We start from the raw sequence: 11,177 nt of genomic DNA on the forward strand, positions 1-11,177 counted from the left end.
CAGTCTGGTCACTAGAAACATGGACGCCTTGGAACAGAATAGGGCAGGACGCGTGAATTCTCACTGTTGCTCTCCCAGTGACTCTCAAGCAATTCCCTGTCGCTTGTCCCCAGCTGCCTCATCAGTGAAATGAAGGGCTGTTGCACTGACCCTTCTCAGAGTGTCCTGAAGGCCAGAGGGATATCAGAAAATAATGTGCTTTGGAAGGTCTCTGAGCTCTATGGGGGAGTTCTTGAACAATTGAGAGTGTTACTATTTCACCCACCGTCCTAAGGATGTAGACGATGCTGGAGCCAACCTAGCCAAATCTGAATGATGAAAGCCAATCACAAAATTGAAAATAGGCCCCAGATGCAAGGAGGTGAGACAGTTAGATTTACTTCCTCTTTTCTAATTTGAGAGCTTTCATGTTGAAGAAAATCAGTGCATTAGAGGCTGCAGCAGACCTAAACACAGTCACCATGAAGTTGGGCTCTGTCCTCACGGCTGGGGTCCTCTACTTTTCTCCTATGATGCTCTGGGCAGTACAGATGCTACTGGGTAAGTGATATGTTTGAACATTGGTGTGGGAATGGAGATATACCTGACTTTGATCAATGGAAAGATACGTGGACTGACTTTGGCCCAAAGAAGCAATGTGCAGATAGGAAATGAAGGATCGAAATTAGAAAGTCTGGTGTGCAGGATTGAATGGCTCTTTCTGAATATAAAAATCTTCAAGCCTTATCCATTCTAAAAGTCCCCTTGACTGTGATGCCCTATTGAGCTACCATCTCAACTCTTTTCCTTCTTTTTATCACATTTCTTGAAAGAGTAGTTTGCACTTGCTTTCTCCACTTCCTCACTTCTCACTCATACTTCAGTGTTTCCAGTCTGGCTTCCACTGGAACCAGTTTTGCCCAGGGGGCAATGACTTCCATATGGACTGCACCATGGCCCACCTTTTAATTCTTCTGCTGCTGGACTTCTCTGCTGCATTGGGCAGTGTTGGTCACTTATACTTTCTCGGCATTCTCTGCTCGCCTGACTTCCATGTGCCGTTTTTTCCTTGCACTCCATGTACCTGTCTTTGTCCCTTCAGTGGCTTCTGTTCTCTTCCCCTTAAAGACTGGTGTTTTCTACTGTTGCATTCCTGCCTCCCTACCCTTCACTCTTTACAAAATTTCCTTAGTGAGTTCATTTATCTGTATCGTTTTTATCACTATGACTATCTACTTAAGAGTCCAAAGTCATATCTCCAACCCTAATTGTGCTTTTGAGTTTCACAGCCGAAGATCCAACTTTGCACAAGACATATCCACCTGCATGTTTCACAGGTATCTCAGCACAATATGACCAGAGCTGAACTCATCTGTCCTCCTAGCCCTTACCTCTCCTAATTTCATCTTTCACTGCGTCTGATCTCAATTCATGGCATCCACCTGGGCCTCCAGGCCAAAAACTTGGGAGAACACCTAGAGTCCTCCCTCTCCATCCTCTGCATATGATCAATCAGAAAGTTTGGCCAAATGTACTTTCTAAACTGTTCTTAGAGACAGTCCCTTCCTTGAAACAGAGCTAATAGTATGCTAGGAAAAGCTCTCATCATTGCGGACTTTGGATAGTCCAATAACTTCCTGACTAACCTCCATGTCTCAGCCTTGTGCCCTTGAAATGGATTCTGCGCTCTGCAGCCAATGCACACAAGGCCCACCATAGCCTATTTCCTATTTAACCTCTGCAGCCTCTGCTGTTAGCCTGTGAGCCCTGCATATTATGCTGTAATAAACCCCGACCTGCTTGTATTTATCCACTCACACGCCAGGTTATTACCTATCTTCAAGCTTCGCTCATACTGCTTACCTCTGCTTGAAATGAACTCTCTCCATGGCCCCTATTCCCTCTCACTCACAAACTTTTAGGCATCCCCTGGAGATTCTGCATAGGTGGCGTCTTCATCAGGGAAGCTTCTTTGACCCCTCCTTTCTGTCCTAATGGCTACCTGTCATATGTCTTTGTTATTACTTTCCTCCTCATGCTGATATAATCTCTTCATATGACTGTGCTGTCCACTACACTGCGTTATTTGTAGACAGGGACAATGCTTTTGTTTTTGTTTTTGTTTTTGTTTTTTAACCTTGTCAAATTTGTGTTTGAATTTTTAGCATCTGCATTGTTCCCTGCACAAAAATTTTGTTGAATCATTTTATTGAACTCATAGAAACAGGACTGGGTGACTGTATGAAGATACAGCACTGGTATTGTGGCAAGAACTCCAGACACTGGTTTTAAGCTGTTCTTCTTCTATTAACTAGCTCTATGTCACCTTGGAAAATTCACTTTTCATATCTCTAATTCCATTTTCTTTTTTTTTAAAAAGATTTTATTTATTTGAGAGAAAGAGAGAGCACATGTGCGCATGGGCACAAGTGGGGGGGCGGGGCAGAGGGAGAGGGAGAAGCTGACTTTCTGCTGTGCAGAGAGCCCAGGACCCTGGGATCATGACCTGAGCCGAAGGCAGATGCTTCACCAGCTGAGCCACCCAGGCACCCCTCTAATTCCATTTTCTTATTCATAAAATAAGACTAATACCTACCACATAATTTATTGAGTGAAAGTGCCTGGCAACCCACAAGTTCATGTTCTAAAAGGAATGGAGGCTGAGTCTAGTTGAATGATAGCAGAGGAACTGAAAAAGGTAGCAGCAGGGTGGTGAAGGGAGCTGAAGGAGGATTTAAAGAAAACACCTGGTACTGATGTAATGAGAATTGGGAAGTGGAAAGGGGCCTTGCTAGGGGAAGTTACAGGGTCAAAGAAGAGTTCTGGGTCTTTGGGAGTGGAAGGAAACAGAGGCAAGGAAGCCAGTAAAGAATGGAGAGAAGAATTGAGTGTATGTGAATGGCCATGGGACCAGAAGAAGGGGAGAGGGATTAAGGGACAAGAAGCAGTGATGAAAATGAGAAGAATGGAAATTAACCTTGCCTGAGTCAGTCATGGAGCTAGGAGATAGATTGAGGAGATACAATGAGAAATCCTTAACTCTAAGTTTTAACCTGGACGCAGAGAAAGAATTGTTCCATAGTTACCAGTACAGACTGGGAGCAGAGGTTTGGAGTGGAGAGAAGGACATAGGGAGGGCTCTACAGTTGCCATGGAAGGTTCAAGGGACAGAGGACATCAAGGCAGAGATGGCTGAAAAGTGAAGACCCGAAAGGAGGTAGCAAGGAAGGAGGAGACACCGCTAGGTACTGAAAGATAATTGGTAGATAATATATTCATGGATGAACAACCAAGGGAATTTTGAGAAAATGAAAATATGGAAGGAAACCCCCAAGGAAGGTCCAAGACCTACTGTTGATCAAATCTAAACAGTGAACACTGATTTTGGACCCAGACATACCTTTCTTTCTTGCTCCATTCCCTACTCCCTTTTGAAATTTTGGGTAAGTTGTCAAACTATCCTAAGCCTGTTGGGAGTGAAATCACATACCTAGAAATCTCATCAAGATTAAGTAAAATCATGTGTAAAAGTGCCTAGTGGTGTGTGGCTTACGATAAACACCCCCTGATGAGTGTTAAAATCTGATCATCTCCCTTTCCCTTGTGTCCTGTGTCTACCGGCTCTGGGGTCATCGTTGCCTTTGGTCTCTGGTTTCCTGCACCAGCAGCTGGATATCATGCTGGTGAGTTCACATTCTGCCATTCTCTCCCTGCCCTCTTCCCCATACCATGGTCCATTCACTGAGAGCACCTGAAAACCAGTGAATCAACTCAAAAGTATTGGGTCAAGAGACCCACATGGGTTTTGGCATATTCCCTTCTCACTCTAAAAGGGATGATTCCACTGGCGATTCCCTTGTAGAGGGCAGTTTCTGTCTTCTTCCTCCAAGTCACAGCATTGTTTTCTGGTTCTCAAACCATGCCCTCCTCAGCTGCCGGTTTTGAGATGCTGCAATGTGAAGGACCGGTCAGGACCCAGGACAGCAGCTGCGATACCCAAGAGGACTTGACCAACCCAAGGGAAGTTGACTTCCAGGTCAAGGGCTACACTTTCAGTAAACCCTTCCATCTGATTGTGTCTTACGGTGAGGTCTGGGAAAGGACTGACTTGTATAGGCCTTCTCTGTCTCCCATTTCCCAAACCTGCCTGTTTAGCCCACCAGCCCACTCAGGAAGGCGCCCCCAGGAAACTGGCCATGGGATGAGACACAGTAGCTCCCCCTGCCCCTTATCCATGGGGGATATGTTCCAGAACCCCCAGTGGATACCTGAAACTGCAGGGAGTACAAAAGTCTAAATATATTAAGTTTTTTCTAAAGTATATATTAGGCGCAGTAAGAGATCAGTGAGAGATTACCAACAATACCTAATAACAAAATAGAATATTTATAACAACGTACTATGGTAAAAGTTATGAGAATGGTCTCTCCCTCTCCCAAAATACCTTATTGTACTAATACTTACCTATCTTGTGATGATGTGAGATGATAAAATGCCTACTTGATAAGATAAGTGAGGGGAATGACATAGGCATTGTGATGTAGTGTTAGGCTACTATTGATCTTCTGATGATATGTCAGAAGGAGGATCATTTGCTTCTGGACTGCAGTTGACCATGGAAAGCAAAACTGTGGATAATGGGGGATTACTGTGCCTTCTTCCCCATATTCAGCCCAAAAGCCAGGGTTCCCTCAGTCTTAGGCCTTAGAGAAGTTGTTCTACATTCCCAACTAGGGGCGAGAATTACCTGGACCCTCAGAGAAAGCTTAGGGGGAGTCTATGTGGGTAGCACAGGGAACTCGCAAGGAAGGCAGTGGGTCACACTCAATTCTTGCTTTGGGCCACAGACTGGCTGATCCTCCAAGGTCCAGTCAGCCCTATATTTGAAGGAGACCCACTGATTCTACGCTGCCAGGCATGGCAAGACTGGCCACTGACCCAGGTGACCTTCTACCGAGATGGCTCAGCAATGGGTCCCCCTGGACCTAATAGGGAATTCTCCATCACTGTGGTGCGAGAGGCTGACAGTGGGCACTATCACTGCAGTGGCATCTTCAGGAGCCCTGGTCCCGGGAGCCCAGAAACAGCATCTCCCGTGGCTATCAAGGTCCAAGGTGAGAGCTGAAGGGAATGTCTTTGTGGCAGAAGCAGGTGGGGAGACACAGAGGGACCAAGACTGTCTTTCACTGGAGGTGGCAAGATCACCGAAGGCTAAGGAATGTGTTGCTGGCAAATGCCCAAGTTGGGCTTCAGGAGGGGCAGCATCTCAGCATTGCATGCTCAAGTCATTCAGCCCTCTACCCATTTAGTATGCTTCCCACAGCTCTATCCTACAGAGCCATGCTTCCCAATGTTCACTGATTGAGCGTCTGGACTATTGTCAGATTTGCCCATCTCTGGGTCTTTTCTAATCTTTTCTAGTTGAAGAGAGAGAAGATTTGAAAAGTTCAGATGCAGCTTTACTAAGAGTGTTCATTCCTGATGGAAATAGGGGGAGGAAAGTGTGGCTGGGTTCTTTACCTGGCATGGGTCCACCTGAATGTAGGATGGCTGAGCTCTTCTTTCTCACCTCTCTCTCCCTCAGAACTGTTTCCAGCCCCACTTCTCAGAGCCACCCCCTCAGCTGAGCCCAAAGAGGGGGACCCGGTGACCCTGAGCTGTCAGACAAAGCTGCCCCTGCAGAGGTCAACCGCCCGCCTCTTCTTCTCCTTCTACAAGGACAGCAGGACAGTGCGTGGCAGGGGCCTCTCCCCGGAATTCCAGATCCCCACAGTTTCAGAGGCACACTCTGGGTCCTACTGGTGTGAAGCAGTCACTGAGGACAACCAAGTTTGGAAACAGAGCTCCAAGCTGGAGATCCGGGTGCAGGGTAAGTTAGTGTGTATTTGTCTGGTGTGTATGAAAAGTGAGGGGAAGATTGGACCCATGAGCTGGGGTTTGGTATGGGCAAGTTAAGAAAGGACACAGAGGAGGCAAGAACAATAAGCCAGAGTCCCTAGGGATGGAAGAGAGCACAGATAGGGAACTTCTCCCTCAGACCACAGTGCACATCTCACCAAACCAAGAAAGACCCGAGCCAGCTCCACAGTTGCTGCCCCATAGACCTTATGCTCCCAACATGAACTCTGGGCATCTGCAGGAATATAGTATCTAGAGTGAAGATGAGGTAGTCTGGAGTTTATGTTCAGTTCAGGGTCCCCCAATTAAAAAAGTATGCATTTGACCTGAAATAATATATCCAGAAGAGGTGGTATCCAGGGTAATGAGGGGGCTTGAAGCCATGTCATAAGAAAAATAATGGGAGGGGAGTGGAAGATACTCATCTTGAAGAGGAGGTGACCCAAGGGGCCAATGGAGGTGTCCTCAAAACACTGAAGGCTGGTACAAAGATGAGGAATTACACTAATGTCATAGACAGTGAAGATGTTGACCTAGGACCAGTTACCACATCCACACTACAGGGAATTAGGTTCTGCCTTGATAGAGTAAGAATTGGCTAATATCTATAGCCCTGTAATGATGAAGCCTCATCACTGAGGATTTTCAAACTGTGGTAGCCAAGCCTCAGATTCAAATTTCAACCATGACGGAATCCTCAAACCTCTGCTGCCATTGGACTCCGTAGCCACTTTTCAGAAAACAAAGATAGATTGACCATGAATATGAGATTAGGGCCAGAGTCAGATTTCACTCTTATATGTGCCTCTTACCCCATAATGCAGGTCCCTCCAGCTCTACTGCATCCCCCACCTTGAATCCACCTCCTCGGAAATCAGCTGTTCCAGAATCTACTCCAACAGCCTCTCCTAGACTTCAGCCTCCACTGTCCACCCCTTCTAAGGATCCAGGCTTCTCTTCTCCTCTGCAGGTGCCAGACCCCCATCTGTATCACCAGATGGGCATTCTTCTCAAACAAATGCAGGATATGAGAGCTCTCCTTGGTCACCTGGTCATGGAGCTGAGGGACTTATCTGCCCTCCTGAAGCTTGAGACCACAAAGGGTTCTGCCAAATATGAGTAAATAATTCATTTGCAGTATTGCTCAACTACTCCCAATAAATTCAACTTTTTCTACTTTTCCTCTTTCTGTCCTATATATACCCATGAATAGTCTTACAAATTGCCCAGTATTTTGTTAGAGTAACTGAGATGGATGAGTGTAAATAAATGTGCACAAAGTGATCCTCAGAATTTAACTATAATTTTATATTCTCTCATAACATGACATAACAACCCTGATCTCTCTAGACCAGGAGTTGCCTTCTTTTGCCCAGACCAGAATCTGGCGATTGAAAGAAAATCAATGAGATGGATTTAATGCAGCAGTCTCAATTGGAGGCAGTCCTGCCCCTCCACCAAAGGGGACATTTGGCAATGTCTAGAGACCTTTTTGGTCTTCACATTGTGGGGTTGGTGCTACTGGAATCTAGTGAGTAGAAGCCAAGGATGCTGCTAAACATGAGGTAACACACGGACAGCCCCCACAACAAAGGATTATCTGGCCCAAAATGTCAGTAGTGCCGAGATTAAGAAACTTCAACCTTGTGGAAGTTAGGTGTTAGACTCTGGGGTGGACCTTTGCCTCTTCTACTTGCTGCCCCCTCCAGCATCATTCAGCAAATATTAATTACAAATTGGTATTTTGTTGGCCTCTACTACACATCAAAGTTTGTGCTGTGTTAAGTATACTCCTAAGATAGTGTCTCTGTCTATAGAGAGTATAGACTTTGGGATAGAGGAGCAGTAATAACCCTTTTCCATAAAGCAATAAAAGCGGGGTATGTAAAAATTTCCCACAGGATCCTACTAGACTCAGAAATATATATGATCAAGCATAACATTGCCAAAACAGTAATTATTGGTTTTAATATACTTGTCTCTGAGATATTTTTCTTTAAAGATGTACATAAGTCTGTTTTGGTACCATAATAATGCTTCCTTCTATGTTTGGACTGCCGTGTTTGGACTGACATTCATAGCCAATGAAAGACAGCTTGACAGACTCTACAGTAACCTTTGGTCAATGAGTTTGCACACCATTTTATAATGACCTCAGCCAGTGAGCATTCTACCATGTTATCCTAAATCATGTGGTATGATGTTATCCACCATATTCTTTCTTTGTGCCATTTATTTTGTGCAATACTGACCTACAGTGATTTACAAAAATATGCATGTGATGACATGCCACAAAGAAACAAAGGAATAGAATCATGCTGGATATTAAAACTTGAGTTTTATGGGGCGCCTGGGTGGCTCAGTTGGTTAAGCGACTGCCTTCGGCTCAGGTCATGATCCTGGAGTCCCAGGATCGAGTCCCGCATCGGGCTCCCTGCTCGGCAGGGAGTCTGCTTCTCCCTCTGACCCTATCCCCTCTGATGTGCTCTCTCTCTCTCATTCTCTCTCTCTCAGATAAATAAATAAAATCTTAAAAAAAAAAACTTGAGTTTTATGGTGGTTCCTAATACGTTCAAGGGGAAGGATCAGGAGGCAGTTGGGAATTGGTAAAAGTCCATAAACATCTTTGCAGCCTGAGAGGATCAACTCACAACTGTGTGAATGGGAGTTGTAAGAAAGGATGACCAGAGGTATTTCATGACTTTGGTGAATTTGAAAACATGGAAGCTCAATTGCCAGAGGACCATGCTGGGTATACTTCTAAAGATACTCTGTTAGAACCATTCCACATGGAGTTGATTTCAGCTAGTGGTACCATTGTCATGAATGCATCCTGCAAGCTCTCATGCTGAACAAGGAATTCATGTACAGATTATAAAAGCTATCAGAGATCCAGGAAGGAAGTCATGGATGCAGCTAACTGAGATAAGTGTCAGCTCTGCACTCCTCATCCATGTGTCTCTATCATCACACTGCATCTGAATTTTTTATTATCTTATTTCTCTTCACTGGAGAGTGAGCCCTATGAGAGCTCCTTGAGTTCTTTGTGCCACATTGATTCTTTGGTTTGTAGTTTAATGAGGCATAGTTAAGCTCTAAAATTCTGTTTTGTTGAATTGAGTTGGGCCAGCATAAGGGAAGGTATCTTGAGGAAGATGGAAATGAAGCTGGACCTTAGAGGATGAGTGGCATGTCCGGCATCACCAAAATCTCCAGACTCTGCCCAGGGGACCCAGCCTAGTCAAGTACTTGGAAGTCTCAAGGAGAGGATCTTTCATCATCAGGGGTGAGGAAGGCAAAAAACAAAGCTGAAAGAATGTGGGGGAGGAGATTTTACTTGTCTCCATCGGCCCCTCTAGCCTGGGGAATTTGGAGGGGGTGGGGAACATGAATTGTTACACGGGGTCAGGTTTATGGCCTGTACAGCTGAGGATTCTGTAATCCACAGAGGTCCCAGTGCACCATGTTAGATTTTGTTTCTGAAGCCAATGTTAGATAGCAAGCACATCCATTATCTTGTAAAGTTGAAGCCAATGCCTGGGTGTCTATGCCCCAAATAAATTTTAGTGTATGTGTCAGAAGACAAGTATAATCATGTTCATAATAACACTACCTGTAAAAGCAAAATTTGGGGATCAATTCAGTTGTCCACCAATAGAAAAATGGATAAATTGTGCTGTTTTCACAGAGCAGAATACCATACAACAGTAAAAGTTAATAAACCATAGCTACAATGAAACAACATAAAAAATATCAGGAATATAACATTGAGGGGAAAAGGCAGATCCCAGAAGATATCACATAGTAAGATGCCCTTTATACAAAGTTTAAAAACAAGTACAAGAATATGTTGTTTAGGCATTTACACATACGTAGGATAAACCTTCTTAAAAAGCATGAACATTGGAAACACCAAGGTCAGGATAATAGTTACCCTCGAGGGGCTGATTGGGAAGGACCACGAGGGAGGAACACATAAGTAGACATAAATTATTAGTAATTTTTAAAATCTCCTCTGAGTAGGAACTTAGGCTTCCTTTAAATATATATATTTCTCTAAATCTTCCAATTCCTGTGTGTTTTCTGCCTTTATCTTTTCTTAGAGGTAATAAAAGCCAAGTTTATTACCTACTATGTGGAGTTCTTTCCTTTATTGATCCTCAAGTAACCATTCCAACCTGTTATAGACTGCACCAATGTACCCTCAGTACGGCTGGATTTGGTGAACCTTTGTTTGCTGACCTGAAAGTCATGACTGTGTGTGTTTCACACATTTTCCCCAGCCTTAATCAGCTCAGACAAAATAGCTAACTTTTTTCAATACTGAAGAACCTTCATTTAATTTGACATTTATGTACGGAGTATTGTGTTGTCAGAAAAAAAGAAGGTGTTATAGGAAGAAAAGAATATAAATTTAACATGATCTCTGCTCTCAAAGAAGAATTCAACTGAAGTTTATAAAGTCTAAGTTGATTGTGCTACATGTTCCTTTATTCTGTTATACGTCTGTGGGGGAAAGAAACAACAGCACAATGAAGGAAACAGTAAGCAGAATGAAAAGGGAACCTAGATATGGGAGAAAATATCTGCAAACCATATATCTGATAAGGCATTAACATCCAAAATATATAAGGGACTCCTAAAATTAAGTAGCAAAAAACCCCCAAATAACTTGATTTAAAAATGGGCAAAGGACCTGAATAGACATTTCTCAAAATAAAACCAACAAATGGGCATCAAGTATGTGAAACATCACCAGTCATCAGGGAAATGCAAATCAAAACCACTAGGAGATATCACCACACACCTGTGAGAATGGCTAGTATCAAAAAGACAAGAAGTAACAAGTGTTGATGAGAATGTGGAGGAAAGAGAGCCCTGTGCACTGCTGGTGGGAATGCAAACTCGTGCAGCCACTGTGCAAAACAGTATGGGGGTTCCTCAAAAAATTAAAAATAGTACTATCTTATGAGGGGCACCTGGGTGGCACAATGGGTTAAGCAGCCAACTCTTGATTTTGGCTCAGGCCATGATCTCAGGATCGTGAGATCGAGCCCCTTGTCGGGCTCTGCGCTCAGTGAAGAGTCTGCTTGAGATTCTCTCTCTTCCTCTCCCTCTGCCACTGCCCCTGCTCTCTCTCTCTCTCTCTTTCAAATAAAGAAAAAAACTTAAAAAAAAAAAAAAGAACTGGGGCACCTGGGCAGCGCAGATGGTTAAGCGTCTGCTTTGGGCTCAGGTCATGATTTCCGGGTCCTGGGATCGAGCTCCCTGCTCAGTGAGGAGTCTGCCTCTTCCTTCCT

General features: G+C 44.2%; 1 protein-coding gene across 3 annotated transcripts; it reads left to right on the forward strand.

Moving 5' to 3' along the window:
* Positions 1 to 407: 407 nt before the first annotated feature.
* FCRLA (Fc receptor like A) lies at positions 408 to 7,059 on the forward strand. 3 transcript variants are annotated; one of them, XM_025892198.2, is made up of 6 exons: positions 408 to 540; positions 3,645 to 3,662; positions 3,912 to 4,064; positions 4,827 to 5,093; positions 5,564 to 5,848; positions 6,702 to 7,059. In XM_025892198.2, the coding sequence occupies exons 1-6, from the start codon at positions 408 to 410 to the stop codon at positions 6,998 to 7,000; spliced, it is 1,155 nt and encodes a 384-aa protein (XP_025747983.2). In that variant the 3' UTR covers positions 7,001 to 7,059. The 3 variants fall into 3 exon arrangements, with proteins under 3 accessions (XP_025747983.2, XP_025747984.2, XP_025747985.2); XM_025892199.2 differs by having other exon boundaries at positions 3,648 to 3,662; XM_025892200.2 differs by lacking the exon at positions 4,827 to 5,093.
* The last annotated feature ends 4,118 nt before the right edge of the window (positions 7,060 to 11,177 follow it).

The sequence above is a fragment of the Callorhinus ursinus genome, unplaced genomic scaffold (genome assembly GCF_003265705.2).
Source record: "Callorhinus ursinus isolate GAN/ISIS: 27379988/994484 unplaced genomic scaffold, GSC_fseal_2.0 scaffold54, whole genome shotgun sequence".
Taxonomy (NCBI): Eukaryota; Metazoa; Chordata; class Mammalia; order Carnivora; family Otariidae; genus Callorhinus; species Callorhinus ursinus.

What these genes read in the sequence shown, in the direction of transcription:
- FCRLA (XM_025892198.2), top strand. Translation starts at nt 408, where the DNA reads ATGTTGAAGAAAATCAGTGCATTAGAGGCTGCAGCAGACCTAAACACA. An exon ending in CCATCTGATTGTGTCTTACG is followed by an intron (nt 4,065 to 4,826) that starts GTGAGGTCTGGG and finishes TTTGGGCCACAG; the next exon opens with ACTGGCTGATCCTCCAAGGT. An exon ending in GCTGGAGATCCGGGTGCAGG is followed by an intron (nt 5,849 to 6,701) that starts GTAAGTTAGTGT and finishes CCCATAATGCAG; the next exon opens with GTCCCTCCAGCTCTACTGCA.